Here is a 26,151-nt window from a genome sequence, read left to right as displayed (position 1 = left end):
TTACAGAAACAGGTCTTCAATACTGAGTGGTGCACAGTTAGTCCGCATTGGAATTCCGATAACTTGGCAATATACGGAATCTACATAGCGAACAAATGTTATCTAGTAAAATTGCAAGTGCAGTTATCATATCAAAGCAGGTCCAATTGACATAGTTCTTTTGGTTGCCTTTACTTAAAATGACCGAAGAGAGTTTGAACATATATATTCACATTCTGACTTTTTAAATGTGCATCTAGTTAGGTATGTGATTTTTTTTCTTAACGAGATTATGAGGCAAAGTGGTATATAAGGTAGAAAAATCAAAACTGTGAACAGCTTCGAAAACAACCAATATGAGCATGCAATTTATCAAGTACTTCCAACGAATTTTTGACACCCAAAAAGTAATTAATTTCACTATTTTCGTAGACCTTATTTGAAATTTTATTAAGAGATTTTGTTTTTGTACCAAGTGTACTAGTAAATAGAAATGACATTTAAGTAGTGGAACAATGGTTTGAAGACGTTATAAATCTATATAGATAATCAGTTGATATGTTTGTGAATTTGTGATTTCCATTTGCAGTACCTCTATATAACATTTGCGTCAAACAATAATGATATTATCGGCAGCCTTATCAGCCGGGACAAAAACAAATTCTCTGCAGACTTCTTTAAGTTTATGTTTGATACGAGAAATAGGGTCAGTATGGTTGTTGTTAGGAGTGAAATGTTCTTTAAAATGTTTGATACGAATATCATCTATTTTCATTACTGAATTGAAAAAAGAATCAAAAGATTTTTTGTCAACCTTTTTTCGTTTTATCAATTTTATACAGCAAGTATGGAGTAATGCATTATTATTCCTTTACGATTATGAATCAAAATTTATGGAAAAAGCTTCATTATTTTAAAGATCCAATAAAACACCACTAATAGATATTTTTAACAATACAAGCAGATATTTATATAAAAAATCCAGATTTTTCTAAATACATTTGTACATGTATCTTATCATGTTAAAGTTTTTGGTTCAAATAATCTACCATTAAGTTGTTGTTAGATCAACTTCAAACTTAGTAAATATGTTCATTATGATGTGGACTTTTTACATCGGATGTGACCTTGAGAGGTCGTACCGGTGTTATGTTGCCGCAGAAATTTCTCTTGCGCTTTTAACTGATAACCGAACGTATTTCGTATAAATACGCGGATATTATCGAGAGCAAAATAACATTCCTTATCGCTTGTTATAAATTCATTTCTTCAATGAATACTCATGAAAGAGCATAAATAAATAATATGAAAATGTTTTGTCGTGAGAAATATATATATATATATATATATAAGTAAAAAAATCATTAATATCTATGCACACGTACCGAAAAATTGTGTTTGCGGATGAATATCTCTTATCCCTTGTTCTATATTCATTTCATCAATAAATATTCATTAGCGGGAGAATTATGAATGCCTACTAAAATCAAACCTATTAGAAAAAACCGAATTATTACAGAAGAGTGTCCACCATGCACTTGCACTGCACTATCATTAGAATAGTAGAATAGAATGATGGTATAAATGGATGAAAATTTGCCGGTAGAGTTATTAAGATGATCTGCAATATATATAACTGTTATACAAATATTAATATCATATATTACAACATACCAGATTATACTGATAACAAATGATTGTCCCATGATTATATCACTACAATATAATAATTATTACGGTGAGGTTGAATTCCCTGTCATTTATTCATCATTCACACAGGAACTTGTCTCAGAAAACAAATGTATCTACGTACCTTAACCTAACTTTCAGGTATAGAGATATGATTTTTTTCTGAGACAAGTGCCTGTGGCTATCCACCAGAACTTGCGGTCAGTACTTCAGTACTTTGATTATATTATATGCCATATTACAAGTTTTCTTACGATATCATGGTTCACTGTCTGACCATGTAATTATGATAGAAGGAAATCAGTACTTTTTCGTGTGGAAGTTTTCGGTTAAGGTATTTTGCCACTAAGTTGTAGTCACATCGACTTGAAACTTAGTACACATGTTCAGAATGATTGATTGGTGTTTAACACCACTTTCAACACTATTGGCTATTTCTTGGCGGTCAGTTTTTATTGGTAGAGGAAGCCGGAATACCCGGAGAAAGCTATACCGACCTTCGGCAGGAAAACTGACAATTCTATTAAATTAAGATTTGAGTCAATCGCACCTGCTTCAATGTATATAATGTGCGAATCCTGAAATACCATTTTTACTGTATCCGTGATGAATTTCTAATGTAGAATGATAAATAAACAGACGACAAATTCATGATTTTTGAATAAAATAAGAAACAATATATAATGTGTACTGTTTTTATAAATTCATGATATAGGTATGAGATGCCGACGGGTTTTCATCGCACCTACAGCCATCCAGGTGTAAAATTGATACACAAATAGATAAATATTAAGAATAGTTCACGAACAGAGTGTGCAAGAGATTTAAAAGTAGCAGTTAAGTTTCATTTGCAGAAAAATGTTCCTTTTAATATAATCATTAATGTTGTATAACTTAAAACAGGTTTTGTTATTCAGCTTGTTTATATTGAATCAAATTCCACTATGCTGTTTTCGTTATGCGATTCAAGTTTACTGTCGAATAATGATACTAGACTCTCATTTTCACTGTAGGGGCGATTCATTTCTATTGTACATTTTCACAGAAGGAAATTAATTAATTTTCATCATATAAAGTCTTAATTCAGCCGACTCTCTAACAAAATTTATGAAGTCAGAAGGATTGATTATATATGCATACGTAGTAAGTGAAAGTCTGAGGTAATATATCAGTAAATTCCGTAAAAATGGCATTTATTGCTAATATAGTCGATTCTAATTTGTCCAGATCCAGATCTATATGTAGGATAAAATTTATCCTTTTCCTATGACACGCCATCATTGAATACATATAACTTGGACAATTAAGCCAATCCACGTCACCGAAAAAGCAAATTTTGCGGTTTCGGTCAAAATCTACATACCATACTAATAAAACGTCATTAGAGCTATTTTCCTAATGCTTGTAGTTTAAAGGTGTGGTTGGCTTGCTTTCTTTGTTTGTATAAATGTTTGCTTTAGCATTGTAATTAAGATTGAGCAAACATTTATACAAAAAAAAGCAAGCAAGCCAACCAAACCTTTAAACTACAAGCACTAGGAGAATAGCTCTAATGGATGCATCTTAGATAACAAAGAGCAGTCACAAAACGACCTTCATTTCACGATTGAGTGAGTAGTAACGTTTTCATCTCGCACAAACAATTGTCTTACATTTGACGATTGGATGACTGGATAATTGATATTTATCATGCCATTGTGTATACATCTTATACAGTAAAGAAAATTCGCCATAAAAATACGTTATTTTTATGGATGTTCTGCTCCAGTAAATTTTCGGACTCATGACACACACTTGGTTATCCCCGTGTATATTCAAGTAAGCATCTACGACTAGCTTGCATTTCAAATTGTAAATATCATCAATATTAAAGTCATTTAAAGACTATTTTCAATTGTTGCATATCGAATTATCTTATAAAACAACAATAAAAATTCATCGCACCTCCAAAAATTCCACATCAGAAATGATTGCACTTACAGTGATAATGCATCGCATTTATAGTTAAAATGAATCGCATTCAGTAAACAATATTATGGATTCATCTGCTTTAATTACACTTTTTTGGACTTTAATCCTGTTATTATACATTAAAAAGTTATATTCTAATGAAATTGTGTTAAAACATACATTTAAATCAATTATTTTGTATTTATCAAAAAGTAAACAAACGCAGTTCTCCCCACCAGCCAGTAGTTGGACTATTTCGACCACTCGGCCACTGATGTGAACTATTTAAATTATATTCCAAATTTAGGGTTTTTACCTCAATTTCACGGTTCACTTAACACAGAAATATAGTGCAAGCTGAGCATTGTGACAATAATATACATTGTGTATATATATGCATTTTTAGAACAGACTGCACAGTAGTGGCTGCTGTAGAATCATTAAGGATTATAAGAACGGACTGCACTGTAGTGGCTGCTGTAGAATCATTAAGGATTATAAGAACGGACTGCACTGTAGTGGATGCTGTAGAATCCTTAAAGATTAAAAGTACAGACTGCACTGTAGTGACTGCTGTAGAATCATCAAGGATTATAAGAACAGACTGCACTGTAGTGGCTGCTGTAGAATTAAGGATTATAAGAACGGACTGCACTGTAGTGACTGCTGTAGAATCATTAAGGATTATAAGAACGGAGTGCACTGTAGTGACTGCTGTGGAATCGTCAAGGATTATAAGAACGGACTGCACTGTAGTGGATGCTGTAGATACTTTAACGATTATAAGAACAGACTGCACAGTAGTGGCTGCTGTAGAATCATTCAGGATTATAAGAACGGAGTGCACTGTAGTGACTGCTGTAGAATCATTAAGGATTATAAGAACGGAGTGCACAGTAGTGGCTGCTGTAGAATCATTAAGGATTATAATAACGGACTGCACTGTAGTGACTGCTGAAGAAACATTAAGGATTATAAGAACGGAGTGCACTGTAGTGGCTGCTGTAGAATCATTAAGGATTATAAGAACGGAGTGCACTGTAGTGACTGCTGTAGAACTTAGTCATCAAGGATTATAAGAACGGAGTGCACTGTAGTGGCTGCTGTAGAATCATTAAGGATTATAAGAACGGACTGCACTGTAGTGGCTGCTGTAGAATCATTAAGGATTATAAGAACGGAGTGCACTGTAGTGGCTGCTGTATAATCATTAAGGATTATTAGAACGGACTGCACTGTAGTGGCCGCTGTAGAATCATTAAGGATTATAAGAACGGACTGCACTGTAGTGGCCGCTGTAGAATCATTAAGGATTATAAGAACGGGCTACACTGTAGTGGCCGCTGTAGAATCATTAAGGATTATAAGAACGGAGTGCACAGTAGTGGCTGCTGTAGAATCATTAAGGATTATAAGATCAGACTGCACTGTACTGGCTGCTGTAGAATCATTAAGGATTATAAGAACGGAGTGCACTGTAGTGGCTGCTGTAGAATCATTAAGGATTATAAGAACGGACTGCACTGTAGTGACTGCTGTAGAATCATTAAGGATTATAAGAACGGAGTGCACTGTAGTGGCTGCTGTAGAATCATTAAGGATTATTAGAACGGACTGCACTGTAGTGGCCGCTGTAGAATCATTAAGGATTATAAGAACGGACTGCACTGTAGTGGCCGCTGTAGAATCATTAAGGATTATAAGAACGGACTACACTGTAGTGGCCGCTGTAGAATCATTAAGGATTATAAGAACGGAGTGCACTGTAGTGGCCGCTGTAGAATCATTAAGGATTATAAGAACGGACTGCACAGTAGTGGCTGCTGTAGAATCATTAAGGATTATAAGATCAGACTGCACTGTACTGGCTGCTGTAGAATCATTAAGGATTATAAGAACGGAGTGCACTGTAGTGGCTGCTGTAGAATCATTAAGGATTATAAGAACGGACTGCACTGTAGTGACTGCTGTAGAATCATTAAGGATTATAAGAACGGAGTGCACTGTAGTGGCTGCTGTAGAATCATTAAGGATTATTAGAACGGACTGCACTGTAGTGGCCGCTGTAGAATCATTAAGGATTATAAGAACGGACTGCACTGTAGTGGCCGCTGTAGAATCATTAAGGATTATAAGAACGGACTACACTGTAGTGGCCGCTGTAGAATCATTAAGGATTATAAGAACGGAGTGCACTGTAGTGGCCGCTGTAGAATCATTAAGGATTATAAGAACGGACTGCACTGTAGTGGCTGCTGTAGAATCATTAAGGATTTTAAGAACAGACTGCACTGTAGTGGCTGCTGTAGAATCATTAAGGATTTTAAGAACAGACTGAACAGTAGTGGCTGCTGTAGAATCATTAAGGATTATAAGAACGGACTGCACTGTAGTGACTGCTGTAGAATCATCAAGGATTATAAGAACGGAGTGCACTGTAGTGACTGCTGTGGAATCGTCAAGGATTATAAGAACGGACTGCACTGTAGTGGATGCTGTAGATACTTTAACGATTATAAGAACAGACTGCACAGTAGTGGCTGCTGTAGAATCATTCAGGATTATAAGAACGGAGTGCACTGTAGTGACTGCTGTAGAATCATTAAGGATTATAAGAACGGAGTGCACAGTAGTGGCTGCTGTAGAATCATTAAGGATTATAATAACGGACTGCACTGTAGTGACTGCTGTAGAAACATTAAGGATTATAAGAACGGAGTGCACTGTAGTGGCTGCTGTAGAATCATTAAGGATTATAAGATCAGACTGCACTGTAGTGGCTGCTGTATAATCATTAAGGATTATAAGAACGGAGTGCACTGTAGTGACTGCTGTAGAACTTAGTCATCAAGGATTATAAGAACGGACTGCACTGTAGTGGCTGCTGTAGAATCATTAAGGATTATAAGAACGGAGTGCACAGTAGTGGCTGCTGTAGAATCATTTAGGATTATAAGAACGGACTGCACTGTAGTGGCTGCTGTAGAATCATTAAGGATTATAAGAACGGAGTGCACTGTAGTGGCTGCTGTATAATCATTAAGGATTATTAGAACGGACTGCACTGTAGTGGCCGCTGTAGAATCATTAAGGATTATAAGAACGGACTGCACTGTAGTGGCCGCTGTAGAATCATTAAGGATTATAAGAACGGGCTACACTGTAGTGGCCGCTGTAGAATCATTAAGGATTATAAGAACGGAGTGCACTGTAGTGGCCGCTGTAGAATCATTAAGGATTATAAGAACGGACTGCACTGTAGTGGCTGCTGTAGAATCATTAAGGATTATAAGAACGGAGTGCACTGTAGTGGCTGCTGTAGAATCATTAAGGATTATAAGAACGGACTGCACTGTAGTGGCCGCTGTAGAATCATTAAGGATTATAAGAACGGACTGCACTGTAGTGGCCGCTGTAGAATCATTAAGGATTATAGTGTAAGAACGGACTACACTGTAGTGGCCGCTGTAGAATCATTAAGGATTATAAGAACGGACTACACTGTAGTGGCTGCTGTAGAATCATTAAGGATTATAAGAATGGACTGCACTGTAGTGGCTGCTGTAGAACCATTTAGGATGATAAGAACAGACTGCACTGTATTGGCTGCTGTAGAATCATTCACAACCCGTCCCCAAAAAAATTTGAAAAACAGAACTATAGGCTATTTCTTTATCGATCACCTAGATCAATGTTCATTTTGAACAATTGCCACACTCCAACCCTAAAGATCAGAATTAAATTTACGAACTTTAAATCTAGACACGCTAAGGATCATTCATTTCAAGTTTGATTAAAAATTCGTAAAATAGTCTAGTAGTTAAGATCTTTCATAAAAGAAGGCAGACAATGAGTAAAAGGGTAATGCCATAAATAAACAGTCAACTGACAGTTTCAGTTGTATTGACCTTGCCTTTATGCTCGTTTTTACATTGTTTATTTTCTGTCTATAAGTTTTCAAGAAAATAGGCAAAAACTCCAAAATAGGTCATAAATCATTTAAGGGCAATTACTCTTATTTAAAGTCATTCATGGTTTCAGTCATATTGGTATCAGTTTTGTAGATCTTGTATTACTGATAATTTATAGTTTCTGTCCGTCTATTATTGTTTTCAAGATGATAGGCAAAAAGGCTAACACTGGTAAAAAATCTTCATCTAAGGACAATATCTGCTGTAAGGACTCGTAAGTCGAAAAACAAGCTGACAATGCCTTGGCAAAATACGAAAAACGACAAAAAGTCAAACAATAGTCTACATAACAGAACACAATGAAACACAAACCCCACCAAAAACCAGGTTTGAACTCAGGTGCTTAAAGGGTAAGCAGATCATTTTCGTCGTCATCTGTGAAACAAATATTCCATAAATGGTCAACCAACCTGTGGTGGCGTTCGTAAAATTTATGAAGGGATGACTTCAAACTTCACCATTTGGAGCTCTTGGTTTAATAGCTTCCTCGTAAGCAGCAATCCCCTATCAAGGAAATCATCATAAGAAATATAAGCCGTCTGGAATCCGTATCAACTGGGAGATATATACTCCATACGCAGGCGCTACTGTAATGTTTCTACATAGAAATGGGGAAGCTTAAATCATCTTTTTTCAAAAAATTTGGTTCGCAGTCGACCCTCATTGGAAATTTCTAGATGTAAGTCAAGATATCAGTCAGGCTAAACTTTATTACTAAACATTTTGAAGTTCTTGTATTGCTATTTATTGCTGTATACCATTTACTGTCCATATATAATAGCTTTGAAAAAAAAATCTACATTAAAGGGCAATTACTCTTACAAGGGGGCAATTGATGGTTGCAGTCATCTTGGCATTTTCATAAATAGATGATTGATGATAAGTTTGGTTCCAAAGTATGATAGAGAATAACTTTGGTTCCAATTAGCAGTGTTGTTTCAAAGCAGATTTATTTTATGTAAATGGGCAGCAGAAACCAAGTGCTGGCAAACCCTCATACTGGCCCTTTGGGCTAAAAGGGAGTGTACGCCCATAGATCTGTCTTTATGAAATATGTATGGCCAATAAATAAAAAGTTTCTTTTGGTAAAAAATGATTTTATTTACTCAAAATAATATATAATATTAATGAAACTTAACACACAAATATGCATGATAGTGAAAAGATGCAAAAATTAAATATGTAAATGGTAAAAATAGTAAACAGTATAAAATGTTCATAACTGTAGCAACATCATGTAGCACCATTCCCAAATCATCACAAAATGTAACATTCATTCAGAAAAAAGAAAATGGTGTCATGAATAACACAATATAATGTATTAATTATGAAAGTTATGGACTGCCTACTGAATCATTTAAGGTTTTGTTCAATTTCTGTCTTCTCAAATTATATATATTATACTATCTAATTAAGTGCTTGTAGCTGAAGACACCATTAGGTCAATGAAGATTCAGCTTCACTATCTATCCTACCCAACACTATTTAATGGAGAGCAAGCAAAATTTAAATATGTGCAATTTAAAATTTCAAAGGTTCAAATATCAGCTTTTTTCCTAGTTTCTGAAATGGAAACCTACAATTTCTTCCCCAAAAAATTTAATTCAACAACGGCTCCTCAATTCCATCAACTATTTTGCATAGCAAAAAATGTTGACACAAAAATGCCACTAGTTCCCAAACAATATTTAACTACTAAGTGGTCACATTTGTTTAAAATAAAAATCAATTCTTAATTTCTTTAGGAATTGAAATGCTGTTTCCAATTAAAACTACTATTTTTAATGAAAGACACAATTCAGCATCTCAATTAATATCCATATTTAATATCCTAACAAGTATTAGTAAATAAATGTAATGACAATGAGGTAAACATGAATTTATTCAATAGGATTCGATCAGCCAAACAACATTCAAAGTGAAATCAAATATATCGGTTATTTCTATCATATAATGAGAGCCATTTCAACCTCTCCTCTTTTAAAACAGTTTTAACTCCTCGTTCTCCCCCACAAAAACGGTTGCTAAAATCTATGGGAAAAGGCTTAAAAAGGGTTTCTCCAGTCAAGTCAAATCATAAAATTCAAATCGCATCCGTAAAGGTAAAAATATTTTAAAGAAAATTAATTGTGTTCAGACATTTTTTTAACATTTAACCCATTTTTTTTTAATAATTAAACTATGATTTATCTCATGACCACAAAACTCCCATGCAAATATTGCATACAAATTGCAAATAAGTTATAAGTATCAAAACAATATATAAATGAGTTACTAAATTTAATTTTTCTCCAGCTTTACAAAAATGCAACAAATGATTTACTTGTAAATCAGTAGCCAAAGAACATCTATCAGTATTTTTATTAAATTTCAGGATAAACCCCCTTAATAGTTAGAAAAATTTCACAGAACTTGTATTCAATTTAATGCAAGACAGGTAATAGAAAAGGCTATATAAAAAAACGTTTATGTTATAAACGTTTTTTTTCTAAAGAATATAAAAATAGACGAACTATCTCTCACCATGATGTTGATTAACTTCCAATGGTAGATATATAACAACATGCTACGGTCTCAGGTACTTTTTTATGTAACAGAATTCACTTGAACATTGAAAGCATGAGGTTGTCAGAACATGACCAGAGATCTCAGTCGTCCACTGCTGAGACCTATGAAACCCTCACACCTTTAGATTACCAATACATCAATTTCTAGTATGTTTTCATCAAAGGATAGGAAAAGAGAACCCAGAATTTTATAGCATCATAACATAAAACATATGATACCACAGACCAAAACAATGTGTTTTTTTAAATATTATTTGGTCAAAGTGCAAAAATTTGAGGTCAGTTGTACTAAAATCAGGAAACTTGAAAATGGTGTACATTCTCAAGTCTTACTAGAGACAACAAATCCTAACCTTACTTGTGTGAGATTTCTAGTCTTACAATCTCTCTAAAATCTTTTTACCTTCTATAACTAAAATCTTCGTATCTTCTATAACTAAAACATATCACATTTCATTCTGAGATTCAATGACAGACATTGAGATTCATAACTTTTTATACAAGTATCAAACTCAGTAAAAATATGTACAAATTTCACATATTTATTTAAAATTCAGCCATAAATCAAAAAGCAAATTATACAACAATTTCAACCTTTGACACATGTAAAGGCAATGAATAAAGAAAAGGCAATTGATGACTTAGAAGATTATAGTGACCTCTTGCCTCAGTCTTTTACTAAATTAAATCATACACTTATATAGCACAAATCGATACTTTGTGTGTTGACAATTCTCTGAAATAAAACTCAAAATATTTATTTATTAGTAATATGATGTTTGTACAAGTAATGATTTATTCTATGACTTTGCTGATTATTTAAAAAAATTTCTATGAGGCTTTTGAGTAGATGAGCCGGCCAAAGACCACAATTATTGATCCCACTTTTCGTTGTCCACGAATATAGTTCCTTTTAATTAGAGAGTATTTTTTCTTAATTTTTTTTCTTTCCCTTCCTCACTCATTTCTTAGATTTTTTTGGATGGAAATGAAAGAAGAGAGGTGAAATAAACTTTTGGATGTTGTATTTTAACTGATTTTGATATGGAAAGAGTGATTAGGCCAGGTGCAAAAAGGTGATATTTACAGTTTTCGGAACATCTCTTGACTTGTCCATAGGGGTATGGATGTGTATTGGCTAAATTTGTAAGATGCTGGGGAGCGATATTTCTGAATGTTTGATATATGTTTGGACTAGTACTGTACTTTACACACACAAAATATTTGACAAAAAGAATCGGTGCATTTTTTTTAATGAAACAAAACGTTATAAAGAACTAATAGAGAATTTAATTGTGGTCTGTGGCCAGCCAAAGAATTAGCTAAATAGTATATTTTACCACATACCAAGCAGTGGTTAAGGGGAAATAACTCTATGATTTTTTAAATGAGCTAGTTTTACTAAACAGATGCTGTCCAACTAAAAATGTTATTTACTTTTAATAAACAACAATTAATGCATAAACCTTTTATTAAACCACAGTTAATGCATAACCCTTTTAATAAACCACAGTTAATGCATAACCCTTTTATTAAACCACAGTTAATGCATTACCCTTTTACTTTTAATAAACCACAGTTAATGCATCACCCTTTTAATACATGTTTATGTTTTTACACTAGCATTTAAATTGTCAGACATGTGCCAAATAACAGCACATTCCATAAATTTCTAAATTTCTTTACTACATCAAATTTACTAATAAATTAACAAAGTATTCAAATTTATAGGATTTTCAAATGAAAAGTTTTTCCAAATTGTTATACATACATATCAAAAAAGTAACTGCAAAAGACAATTGATATTCGTGCTCTATTTTTAGACATTTATGACAGATAAAATAAAATGCATGATACTCAACACATTTAGTATCGTTGAGTAAGTATACTAAGCCTGCCCTTATTATCATGAAGTAATTCTTTACTATTAAATCCTTCTTGAGCAAGACCACTGATTTGAAGATTTATAATTTCTTTGTAACTCAATCCTTGTCCAAAGTTTACTCCTCCTCATCTAGGGATGATATTTCCTCTGCTGGAGAGGGATAACAGCAAGAGGGGTAACAAATGTAATGCATTACAATGAAAAGCATGAAAAATTACACATGAGCTATAGCTAAAAATTCCTTTCCACAAAGAAATGAATAACAAACAAATATAATTGTTTACAAACATGTCAACAAGGCTGTATCTTATTCTAACATGGCATACCATTTATATCAAATCTGACACATTCATTTCAAACCTTCATAACATAAAAAATATTTGAAGTTTTTTTATTTTAAGAATGGTGTAAAAAAAACTCTGGTATTTTATACATGTATATAAAAGAGAATAATTCTTCAATCTTTCCTTCTGACTCCAAACATCTCATGGTCTTATAAACATTTTTTATGTCCAATTTAAAATAATACAATGTGTATTTATTTTAAATAAATTGTAATTATATAAACCAACAAATTTTTTGTTTGTATTCAAAGTCACATTGTTATAAAAAATGTTAATTATCATACTTTTATTATTTATCTTGCAGGAATTACAGTGTTGATCATTACATTACTTATTTTTATTGAAAATTAAAAAAAAAAGTTTTAATATTTACAGCAGGACAGAACATTAAAATGAAATCATATCACAGCAATGCAATGTACAATCTATAAATATGTCATATAACAATGCACAATGTATAAATATGCCATATTACAATGTACAATGTATAACTATATCATATTACAATGTACAATGTACAAATATGTCATATTACAATGTACAATGTATAACTATTTCAACATATAGTAGGCTAATCAAATAACCAAATTAAATTTCATGTCATTAAAATAAAAGTGCAGTTTTTGGATCATTTAATAAATTAAAACAAATATTGTATTTTCAGAACATGTTTGTGTCACTCAAAATATTTATCTACAATTTGGCTAAATACCATTATTTTCAAAATCTATTGAATATAGATTGGTTATTTACCCCTATCCCAAAACAAAGGGCTTTTTTTTACATTTACTAAAAGGTTTAAGATTTGCCCTTTTTTGACAAATAAAATCAAATATAAGCTTTGTTGATATGATCTCTTTTAACTTTTAGAATTTCATTATTTTCATTGATTTTCTCTTTAGCCGTATTAACTGAAGAAAGAGGCAAAGTAATAGATATCAACCCCATCAGCTTAATAGTTAACTTTATTAATTGTTATAATACTGTGTATGGAACAAATATATAAAGTATACAGAAGCTTTGGATGATCTGCAACAGACAAATATAGGTGATGAACAGTGTGTGCCTGAGATTGTGTAGTCTTCATTATACTGAGGTAGAACAGACCATCAGTAAATTTATTTATTATAATATCAGTAATTCTTGTAGCCTTGTAAAATATTACTCTTTATTAGGGAAAAAAAGGGACTAAAGTAATCTTTGTATGATCAGTAGTTTGAACTAATTTGCCTATTGTATTTTATGAATCCATAATACTATAATGATATTTTATCATATTTTTCAAAATTAAAAAAAAAATGGCCTGTATATAGCCAACAAATTAATTGAGACAGTATAGGTTCAGCATATGTACTGAAATATTAATACTGACGAAAAAGAAATGACGACAAAAGTCTTCCATCAAAATTTGTACAATAATTTACACAGTTAAAAAAAATCATTTTAGTAATATAGTACAAATAACATTTAAAAAGGTTTTGTTCTGGAAAATCACAAACAACTGACAACTGTTTAAAAATATTCTGCAACCCTGGAATGATGTTCTGTTTTGGATGTCTGAAAAGATAATAGGAATAAAAATTGGATTATCTCCCTTTTGTCAGAAAATATTTGAAAGTATACATCACAAAACTAACTAACTAAGAATGCTGCAAAAAGAACAGTAGTTTAACAGTCAATAATATCATAACAAGATTGTTACAAGATAAATGATTAATTGAAAATCATGTTAGATACAAATTTCATGTTATTTTGAATTTTCAAGCATCCTCTGTGAGCAAGTGAGTAGCAAACATTTGCATTTCTTTATAAATATAAATAAAAAGATGTGGTATGAGTGCCAATGAGACAACTCTCCATGAGCATGATTATTTACTAAAAAAAGTATGAACTCACTTTCAGGTTTGCAAAGAAAACAATTTAATCAAGTAGACTTTCCTCTTGTTAATGGATTATTCTCTCGGATTATCCAACTGAGATATAATATTATGCTTATGAAAATAGATGATGATGTTGGATCCAGTGACAAATTTTATGTAAATCTTGTAAATTTTAATGCGATATGAATATGAACGCTGCTTTGTACTAGACCAACACCCTGAGCTCCATTTTTAATGTGCTAGTTCACAATGTAACAGACTGCAGGAAGATATGAGAAAATGTAATCTTTTTTGCCACTTTGGAAAATTTTTCCAGTAGAACAATTTCTGAATGGTTATAGGTGCAATAAGTTGCCCTGGTATTTGTTGACTAACTAATCAGACCATTCGACTTTAATACTTAGTCTAACTTACCTAATGTATAATGGTTTCATAATAATGTTTCTGATTCATTGGTTTGTCTACTTTGAACAGAACTTTCTTGTGAAATCAAATCATCTTCATCATAATCAAAGTCAGTTTGTGCATAACCATGTCTTTTTATCACATAGGGACTTGGAAACTTATCATGTTTTGTCGATCCCACAGAGGTCACCTCCTCATCATCATCTATGGCCAGATTTTGATGCCCTCTATCACTCATTTCTGATAATTCCTTTGCACTATACTGTGGAGTTTCCATTGGCAAGGTATTGTGAAATCTTGAAAAGTCTATTTGATATTGACCATTCTCTTTTTGAAAGGTTACCAATCTTTCGAATCTATGTCCCCATAAAATTTCTCCAGGGAGATAAGAACTCCTTGCTTGTGTTGTCATTCCAGTGGATTCCACAATACCCTCGAGTATTACAATAAGCTCAAACTGTTCTCTATGTAAATCCTCTGGAGCCATCTCCCAAAAAGGACTTTCTTCATTGATTTTATGGACCAGAATAACAGGCCATACTAGAAAAAGTCTGTCCCGTCCCTGATCAAATCCTAAATCAACATCAAACTGGTAGAGAGGTAAAACTTCACCTTCTTTAGTTATTTTTCTTTTTATCACAACTGCCCTGACATGAGCTTCAACTAAATGAGATTTTCTCATATCGCCAACACGTATCAACAAACAAAGATCTCCATCTTGTTTGCATATACAAGCATTTTTGCTAAACATTAATGTTTCAGCACGTTTTTTAGGCCGTGAAAGTTTAGCGAAAACAATTCCCGTCATCATTGCCTGACAAATAACACCGAAACATGATTGAATCATCATGACTGTAATGGCTTCTGGACATTCTTCTGTTGTGTGACGAGCACCATATCCAATGGTATGTTGTGTTTCTATAGAAAACAGTAATGCAGACGTAAATGAATACATTTCCTTCACACAAGGTTTCCAGTTTTTATTGCTACTGTTTTCTAAATCCCCATGTGAAAAGCTTATAAGCCACCATATCACTGCAAACATTAACCAACTAAGTATGAAAGCTAATGCAAACAACAGCAAGTTATATCTCCACTTAATGTCAACTAATGTTGTGAAAATATCAGCTAAATATCTTCGTCTACGTTTTCTTATATTTGTTTGTGTAATATTCACTTCACCATTTTTGTAAACAAGTCTTCGACGCATTCGTTTAGAATAATGACGATCTGCCCGTCTATGAATCACTGGGCCTGTTTTATGTGGCAAGCTCTGAGCCATAAACTCTGTAAATGATTCCTGAGAGCCTATTTTTGTCTCCATATTTTCATTTTCCATCATATCTGCATCATCTGAAGTAGATGGTAGCCGCCCATTGGGTGGCCCCTCTGCAAAAGGAGTATCCATGATCACTGTTTCAATCAACTTAAGAATGCTGGCCAAAGCCTTAGCTATGCCAAAATCTTCTTTTCTTGTAATTTGATCCACTTTGATAGGTATCCACACACTTCGGTTGTGGAATGGGATTACAGCAGGGTGGGAGAAGGAACATATAAACTGAAAAAAAGAAAAAAGTTAATTGAAATGTGACATTCATTTAAATTCACTTAGGTAATATCATGCAAAATTATTGATTTTGAATATACAAATATAAATTGCTGTATGAAAACAACATCATAAAAATTCTTTTAACTAATTTACATATTATTATACAATCTTATGACAATGACACTCACATTAACTTATGGAAAATTTCCAAAGTATATCACTTAAATTCTCTGCACGACAAACGTTCTTTTCCTGATTATTGATAGCATGAAGATCCTTAACTATTTTAAAAACCCAAGCTGATTGTATAATATTTGTTTTGTAATCATTTCGCAATAGCCTGTAGGTGTTTGAAAACAGCATCTCGTACATCATAGTAGCAATTTAATGGATACAACAGTTATGTGGATAAACTAAAATACAGTTTAAGGCTTCATATTAATTGGAATGAAATACTTCATTTGAATATAACAACTTTATAAGTAACCAGCCTCGGGATACATATCTAACTGGGACTTAATTGGATTTACTTAACCAGTGTCAGTGCAATTATTCCAATATTGATGAACTATTGGGACACTGAGAATCAGACTAACACAATTATAAAAACATGATCTGACACACTAAAATATCATGTCTACCACATGCAAAATTTAAACTGTTTAAAAAGTCAATCAAAATGTTAAACTGGGGTCGAGGTTTAATGAAATAAAAGAAGAATGTGAATGAGGACAAGAATGCCCCCAACTCAAGCTTTGCAATTTTTTAAGTTAAAAAAAAGGGGCATAACTCTAGAACCGTAAATGATTCACTACCAAACATCGAACTCTGTCTGCCTGTTGAGGTTCTTAGCATTGTGAATGAGGTTCATAAAATTTGGATGAGTAAAACTTAAGTAAGAGCAGAAACGAGAATGGGACGGACGGAAAGACGGAAGGATGGACAGATGGATGGCCCGAGAACACAGTTATTTCATAGTGCATTTCTTTTAGACAATAAATGAAAATTAAAAAAATCCCACCTGCGCTTTCTCAATAATATTTTAACAGTGTGGTGTACTACTTTTGGGACAAATTATATCAAAATTATAAAAAACTTCATCAGCTCTAACTCAAAATATGGACAATTTTATGTTAAGGGGGTCTGGAATTCTTTTGACAGCTTCCGAAATACTAATTTTTAACCTTTGTTAGCTGGACCAAATCACTACTTTACTTTAAAATTCATGACCCAAATTTTTACAGTGTAATTTCATCCCCCTACTTGCTATTTGAGGCATAAAACATGAAGAAATAAATTTGGAAAGGGTATAAAAAAAATTGCAAGTAACATACTGTCCACACTAGGGACTATATTCGTGGACAACGAAAATCAAAGGATGATAACTGTGTTCCCGGACCGGATGAACGGAAGGACAAATGGTCAAGGGTAACACTTAATGCCCCCATCACCTACGGCGAGGGCATAAAAGTCAGAAAAGTCAATCAATGTGTTAAACTAGGGTCAAGGTATAATGAAATATTTCAGAAGCAGGTGTACTTCTGTTAATGAATTCATATACAAATTTTGTGGGCCTTTCAAGTATAATTTCTGTGGTACAAAAAAACTCTTCATAACAAATACAAATCCCAAATATTGTTCATGATTGAGAATCAGACTTTTGTCTATATTATGCTGTTGAGAGATATATCACTGAAAAAGTCCTTATTACTTATAGTTCAATTCAAGCCTAAAAGCATCTCTCATATGAAATGTATATCAAGATGGACGTGCATCCCTATCCAAGATAAAGTCCCTTGACCATTGACATAATATCATTCATCTATGAATTCTACCCACAATTCCTTAGATCTGTTAATCACTGCAGAACTTAACCAGAATGAATTACCTCAACATTTGTAGGCCAAAGGAACTTTTAATTTTGGTTTCAGATTTAGACTTCATAGCTATAAAGTTTCTTGCTATTTAATTTTAAATGACAATTTTATGCCAATGAATAATAATTTAGTCCTTGTTGTATAATGGTAAAACATTCTGCAATACAAATTAAAGCTTTTTGCAAAGATTTTTAAATACTGGTACTTTAAAAATTGAGCACACAGTTTCTCCAAATGACTAAGAATGAATGTGAATTTAAATTTCAATATCTGTATCTAGATCAGAAGACATGACAGTTTTCTGTTAATCTGAAGTATACCTTTGGCAATATGACATTAATATTCTATTGTTTCAAATGGATTCTGGTTAACCAAAGAAATATTACATTTCCATAGGTTCAAGATAGCACTTCTTTTGGAAGTCCATTAATGAGGGGGGTCAATGCCTTCTGAGTTTATCAAACATGTTTTTTTTTTATATATATATATTTTATATCAATATGGCTATTTAACAGTTAATGTTAATAACAACATTTATAGTCACGAAAGCCTATAAAGAACATAAACTGAATGTTCCTGACAGATTCATTGACTTTATGAAGATTAATAAAATTAGGGAAAAAATTTTACACAGGGAGATTTTTTACATAAAAATTGAGGAAAATATGACATAGAGATTAACAATTAAACTATTCCATTATTTCTGGTAGAGTAATGGTAAGCATAAAATCAGATGTATTTATGCATAGAATAACAGCCTCTTTTACTGTTAAGGTTATTTGATAGAGATTATAGTAAGATTCCCTCTTTTTTTCCATTCTTTTCTTGGGGGTTTCTAATTTCAAAACAATTACAATTATTCAGCTAAAAAGTCATTATCATTTTTGAAGAAAAAACCAATCCCATGACAATGAGAGGATGAGCAAGGTTAAACATGGTGGTCGATAATGATAACATGAAAAACAGACACTATTTAACTCTGATAACAAATATCATCATGTTTTGAAACACATAGTTTTTTTACTCTGATAATGTTTAAATCACATTTTAATTACTACCATAGTTTTTTTTACTCTGATAATGTTTAAATCACATTTTAATTGCTATCTATATCCCCAGTGATCTCTGGAAGTTTTTAACAAATGGTGGTAATATTTGAATTTCTTATATCAAAAGCATATTTCTAAATCCCCTGAAATACATATAATTCATCTAGTACCAACCCTACAGAATGGCAAAAAACTACCTGAGGTCCTCTTACTTTCTTAGCTCCTAATAACAAAGTTGGGTGGAATATTTTCAGTCTACTTGAGGTGAGTCATTACCCTTATGAAGCAGATAATTAGTATACTAAGAGTAATTGCCCTTATGAAACAAGTCATTCGTTAACCAACAGTTAATATGCCTTTATGAAGCAAGTTATTCCTATACCAACGGTTATTGCACTTATGAAGCAAGTAAATAGTATTAGTATACTAATGGTTATTGCCCTTTTGGAGCATACGATTAGAAACCATGATCTATTGTCCTCACAAACCAAACAATGTGTTTACCAATGTATTATAGACAATTATATTGTGAACCAGGTATTAGGATACCAGGTCACCAGAATATAAAGGTCTCTATCATCCTTATAAACCAGGTTAATTATTGGTATACCAGGTAACCAGTATACTAAGGTCTCTATCATCCTTATACACCAGGTTAATTATTGGTATACCAGGTAACCAGTATACTAAGGTCTCTTTCATCCTTATACACCAGGTTAATTATTGGTATACCAGGTAACCAGTATACTAAGGTCTCTATCATCCTTATAAACCAGGTTAATTATTGGTATACCAGGTAACCAGTATACTAAGGTCTCTATCATCCTTATAAACCAGGTTAATTATTGGTATACCAGGTAACCAGTATACTAAGGTCTCTATCATCCTTATAAACCAGGTTAATTATTGGTATACCAGGTAACCAGTATACTAAGGTCTCTTTCAACCTTATAAACCAGGTTAATTATTGGTATACCAGGTAACCAGTATACTAAGGTCTCTTTCAACCTTATACACCAGGTTAATTATTGGTATACCAGGTAACCAGTATACTAAGGTCTCTTTCATCCTTATAAACCAAGTTAATTATTGGTATACCAGGTAACCAGTATACTAAGGTCTCTTTCATCCTTATACACCAGGTTAATTATTGGTATACCAGGTAACCAGTATACTAAGGTCTCTTTCATCCTTATAAACCATGTTAATTATTGGTATACCAGGTAACCAGTATACTCAGGTCTCTTTCATCCTTATAAACCAAGTTAATTATTGGTATACCAGGTAACCAGTATACTAAGGTCTCTATCATCCTTATACACCAGGTTAATTATTGGTATACCAGGTAACCAGTATACTAAGGTCTCTTTCATCCTTATAAACCAGGTTAATTATTGGTACACCAGGTAACCAGTATACTAAGGTCTCTTTCATCCTTATAAACCAAGTTAATTATTGGTACACCAGGTAACCAGTATACTAAGGTCTCTTTCATCCTTATACACCAGGTTAATTATTGGTATACCAGGTAACCAGTATACTAAGGTCTCTTTCACCCTTATAAACCAAGTTAATTATTGGTATACCAGGTAACCAGTATACTAAGGTCTCTTTCATCCTTATAAACCAAGTTAATTATTGGTATACCAGGTAACCAGTATACTAAGGTCTCTATCATCCTTATAAACCAGGTTAATTATTGGTATACCAGGTAACCAGTATACTAAGGTCTCTACCATCCTTATAAACCAGGTTAATTATTGGTATACCAGGTAACCAGTATACTAAGGTCTCTTTCATCCTTATAAACCAGGTTAATTATATTGTTATACCAGGTAACCAGTATACTAAGGTCTCTATCATCCTTATAAACCAAGTTAATTATTGGTATACCAGGTAACCAGTATACTAAGGTCTCTTTCACCCTTATAAACCAGGTTAATTATTGGTATACCAGGTAATCAGTATACTAAGGTCTCTATCATCCTTATAAACCAAGTTAATTATTGGTATACCAGGTAACCAGTATACTAAGGTCTCTATCATCCTTATAAACCAGGTTAATTATAATGGTATACCAGGTAACTAGTATACTAAGGTCTCGATCATCCTTATAAACCAGGTTAATTATAATGGTATACCAGGTAACTAGTATACTAAGGTCTCTATCATCCTTATAAACCAGGTTAATTATTGGTATTCCAGGTAACCAGTATACTAAGGTCTCTTTCATCCTTATAAACCAGGTTAATTATAATGGTATACCAGGTAACCAGTATACTAAGGTCTCTATCATCCTTATAAACCAGGTTAATTATTGGTATACCAGGTAACCAGTATACTAAGGTCTCTTTCATCCTTATACACCAGGTTAATTATTGGTATACCAGGTAACCAGTATACCAAGGTCTCTCCATTCTTATAAACCAGGTTAATTATTGGTATACCAGGTAACCAGTATACTAAGGTCTCTATCATCCTTATAAACCAGGTTAATTATTGGTATACCAGGTAACCAGTATACTAAGGTCTCTTTCATCCTTATAAACCAGGTTAATTATTGGTATACCAGGTAACCAGTATACTAAGGTCTCTATCATCCTTATAAACCAGGTTAATTATTGGTATACCAGGTAACCAGTATACTAAGGTCTCTTTCATCCTTATACACCAGGTTAATTATTGGTATACCAGGTAACCAGTATACTAAGGTCTCTTTCATCCTTATAAACCATGTTAATTATTGGTATACCAGGTAACCAGTATACCAAGGTCTCTCCATTCTTATAAACCAGGTTAATTATTGGTATACCAGGTAACCAGTATACTAAGGTCTCTATCATCCTTATAAACCAGGTTAATTATTGGTATACCAGGTAACCAGTATACTAAGGTCTCTATCATCCTTATAAACCAGGTTAATTATTGGTATACCAGGTAACCAGTATACCAAGGTCTCTCCATCCTTATAAACCAAGTTAATTATTGGTATACCAGGTAACCAGTATACCAAGGTCTCTCCATCCTTATAAACCAAGTTAATTATTGGTATACCAGGTAACCAGTATACCAAGGTCTCTTTCATCTTTATGAACCAGGCTAATGGTATAACTGTTGTTTGCTTATTGTCCATTGGCAGATATTCCATGCTAAGCCGCCTCCGGGTATAGGATTTTCTCGCTGTATTGAAGACTCATTGGTGGCCTTCAGCTGTTTTCTGCTCTTTGGTCGGGTATGATGTCTTTTTGACACATTCCCCATTTCCATTCTCAATTTTATATTTAGGAAAAAGACAAATTAATCAATAAAGCAATAAGTATAACAAGAATAGTGTACCATATTATATTAGGTATGGTAAGAATTATAAACCAGGTAAATATCAATTTTTCTAATCAACAAACATCAAACATCTTTCAATGTCATCAACATTAAATGAGTTTCCATAGAATATTAATTTGATATGACGTTCATTGACCTTTCTGTAACATTAGAATTATAAATAATAATAATCTTTAGTGTGGAAAGCATAAAGAAAGTACATATTGTGATAAACAAAATACAACATGGTATGTAGTACATGTAATGAAGGTCTTTACCCTACGTGAGGAAAGACCTTATTGTTTTTCTAACTGTTTACTCTTTTTTTTCTCTTGTTTAGTTATATATGTTTTTGAGTTAATCATATTTGACCCATCAATGGCAGATTTCATAGGATGCAACTGAAACATGTACACAAAAACTGTAATTGATCGGACAGTTCAGATTTTACACTATGCCCTCAATAATCACAATTTCTTCAGTACAAATCAACAATTAACAATAATTAAGATATAATCAGCCCTGTGATGAATGGAATTACACTGGCTAAATCTTTATTTACCACATTGGCACAAAAAATATCATTTGATTAAAAGCATAACTTCCTTGGTTTTATGAAAAAAGGTCAAGGGTATGAGTCAAATAGTAATAGAAAATTTCACTTTTTACTCAAGAGATTAGCACTGAATGACATGTAAATATGCATTTTAACCCTTAGAACAAGTTGGTTGCAACTAAAAATAGCGATTTTCAATCAAATTTCATAATCTGTTACTCCTACATCAAAGATAAAATATTTTTAAAACAAATAGTAATTCTGAAGTCATGAGAAGCTTGAAAAGGTCTCTGTTAATTAATGCATTCAAATTTTGTGTTCAAATTGTTCATCATCTTGTCAATATGATACTTAAAAGTACTTGTATTTTTATTTACTTGTGAACATCAGTCAACCAATATATAGACAAGGATTGTGGACTGATGACTATATTGTATGTTGATGACATCAATATAAATAGAGATTATTTTGAAAAAGAATTCAAAATATTTTTTTCAATATAAAATGGCTACGCAATCATAATAAAAATTATACTAGTAGATTTAAAATAATATCTGACCTGCAGTGTCATAATTTGTTTGTAAATCATTTTTCTCAGACAGAAATACAATATAAAATCATGCAGATATGGCATAACTGTCAATGCAGACAACTGAAGGATTTACAGAAGATGTGGCATGATTGCCATGGAGACAACTGTCTGATTTACACTAGACCTAGCATGATTGCCATGGAGACAACTGTAGGATTTTCAGAAGAAGTGGCATGATTGCCATGGAGACAACTGTAGGATTTAAACTAGACATGGCAATCATCCCAGGTCTAGTGTAGGATTTACACTAGACCTGGGATGATTGCCATGGAGACAACTGTAGGATATACATAATATGTGGCATGATTGCCATGGAGACAACTGAAGGATTTACAGAAGATGTGGCATGATTGCCATGGAGACAACTGTCCGATTTACACTAGACCTGGCATGATTGCCATGGAGACAACTGTAGTCTATTCAGAAGACGTGGCATGATTGCCATGGAGACAACTGTAGTCTATTCAGAAAATATGGCATGATTGCCATGGAGACAACTGTAGGATTTAGACTAGACCTGGGATGATTGCCATGGAAACAACTGTAGGATATACAGAATATGTGGTATGATTGCCATGGAGACAACTGTAGGATATACAGAATATGTGGCATGATCGCCATGGAGACAACTGTAGGATATACAGAAGATGTGGCATGATAACCATGGAGACAACTGTAGAATATACAGAAGATGTGGCATTATTGCCATGGAGACAACTGTAGGCTATACAGAAGATGTAGCATGAGTGCCATGGAGACAATTGTAAGATATACAGAATATGTGGTATGATTGCCATGGAGACAACTGTAGGCTATACAAAAGATGTGGCATGAATGCCATGGAGACAAATGTAGGATATACAGAAGATGTGGTATGATTGCCATGGAGACAACTGTAGGCTATACAGAAGATGTGGCATGATTACCATGGCGACAAATGTAGGATATAAAGAAGATGTGGCATGATTGCCATGGAAACAATTGTAGGATATAAAGAAGATGTGGTATAATTGTCATGGAGACAACTGTAGGATAAACAGAAGATGTGGTATGATTGCCATGGAGACAACTGTAGGCTATACAGAAGATGTGGCATGATTACCATGGCGACAAATGTAGGATATACAGAAGATGTGGCATGATTGCCATGGAAACAATTGTAGGATATAAAGAAGATGTGGTATAATTGTCATGGAGACAACTGTAGGATAAACAGAAGATGTGGTACGATTGCCATGGAGACAACTGTAGGCTATAAAGATGTGGCATGATTACCATGGGGACAACTGTAGGATATACAGATGTGGCATGATTGCCATGGAGACAACTGTAGGATATACAGAAGATGTGGCATGATTGCCATGGTGACAACTGTAGGATATACAGATGTGGCATGATTGCCATGGAGACAACTGAAAAATCCACTGGTTACCATAATGAACAAAGACCCATACCAGTATGAAGATATAAAAGGGCACCAGAAAATTAAAATCCTAGAACTGAAAGTGAACTGGCAAAACAATATCCCCTGAGTTGCTGTTACAAGTGACTATCCCACATTGCAATATTATCTCTCCTTTAGCATGTAGGACCGGTATTATATTCCATAATGCACATTTAAAAAAGTGTTCTACAAAGGTGTAAAGTTTCATCAATATTAGTTCAATTGTTTAGGATTGTTAGGATGAGGCACAGGGACAAACAGACGGACGTTTGGACAGGGTGATTCCAAAATTATTCCCCAAAAAAACTTAGTTTGCAGGGGTTTTAAAAACTGTTCATGAAATTCACCTGAATGGGTTTTTTTTTTGTAATGATACTATGCAATTAACATTAGAACCAATAAAATGGATTTTTATTTACAAAAATTGCCCACGCATCAGGTGTAGCGACACCTCAGTTGCTAATTGTCAACAACACACGATTATGTTTTGTACAGACAGACAAAGATATTTCTTTTAGTGATTTCTTCTGCAAACATATGTATTTAAACCTAATGAAATGTCAACCTTATATTATCCATGAGTAGGTGTTCCACACAAAGAAAAAAATCTATAGTCTAACAGTAAGGCGTACAACTCGTGACAGATGGTGTATGGTAAATAAGTCAGCAGATGTAATACCGAGAAGAACAAAAATATTCATAAAATTCTCATTAAGTTTTGGAAATCATTAAAAATCTCATTTGTACCATAATAAGTTAACACATTTTCTTACAAAAAAGTTAAATTTTAAAGTCACACTTAAGTGAACTTTTTTATTTTCCTATTCAGATGACTTCAATTCAAAGGGTACATGTATTATAAACTTTAAAATCAACTAACCCACTAATATCTTAAACTGTAATATAACATTTAATATTTGTAAAAAAAATAATTATGTATTACATTCAAATTCATAAATACTAAGACAACTAATAAATAGGTGGTGTGATTCCCAGTCAGGTCAAATCAAAGACTTCAAAATCACAGTCAGCAGGTTGGACAAGAACAAAGCAGAGCATATTCATTTTTCCAGTATATGCATTGAAAAAGGATATC

At 33.0% G+C, this 26,151-nt stretch overlaps 1 protein-coding gene across 5 annotated transcripts in view; it reads right to left on the bottom strand.

Annotated features, from left to right (window-relative positions):
* Positions 1-8,665: 8,665 nt before the first annotated feature.
* LOC127707408 (G protein-activated inward rectifier potassium channel 3-like) overlaps positions 8,666-26,151 on the bottom strand; it is a 78,243-nt gene continuing 60,757 nt past the window's right edge. For 4 of the 5 annotated variants that reach the window (XM_052211897.1, XM_052211894.1, XM_052211895.1 and 1 more), the window contains 2 exons: positions 14,680-16,228; positions 8,666-13,942 (listed from right to left, as the gene is read on the bottom strand). In XM_052211897.1, coding sequence (XP_052067857.1) covers positions 14,696-16,078 — 1,383 coding nt within the window. In that variant the 5' untranslated portion in view covers positions 16,079-16,228 and the 3' untranslated portion in view covers positions 8,666-13,942; positions 14,680-14,695. The remainder of the gene's footprint in view (positions 13,943-14,679; positions 16,229-26,151) is intronic. The other variant, XR_007984850.1, reaches the window with a different exon arrangement.

Source organism: Mytilus californianus, unplaced genomic scaffold (genome assembly GCF_021869535.1).
Source record: "Mytilus californianus isolate M0D057914Y unplaced genomic scaffold, xbMytCali1.0.p SCAF_7, whole genome shotgun sequence".
Classification (NCBI taxonomy): domain Eukaryota; kingdom Metazoa; phylum Mollusca; class Bivalvia; order Mytilida; family Mytilidae; genus Mytilus; species Mytilus californianus.
The sequence above is the reverse complement of the archived record's forward strand: the minus strand, read 5'-3'. Positions and strand labels throughout refer to the sequence as shown.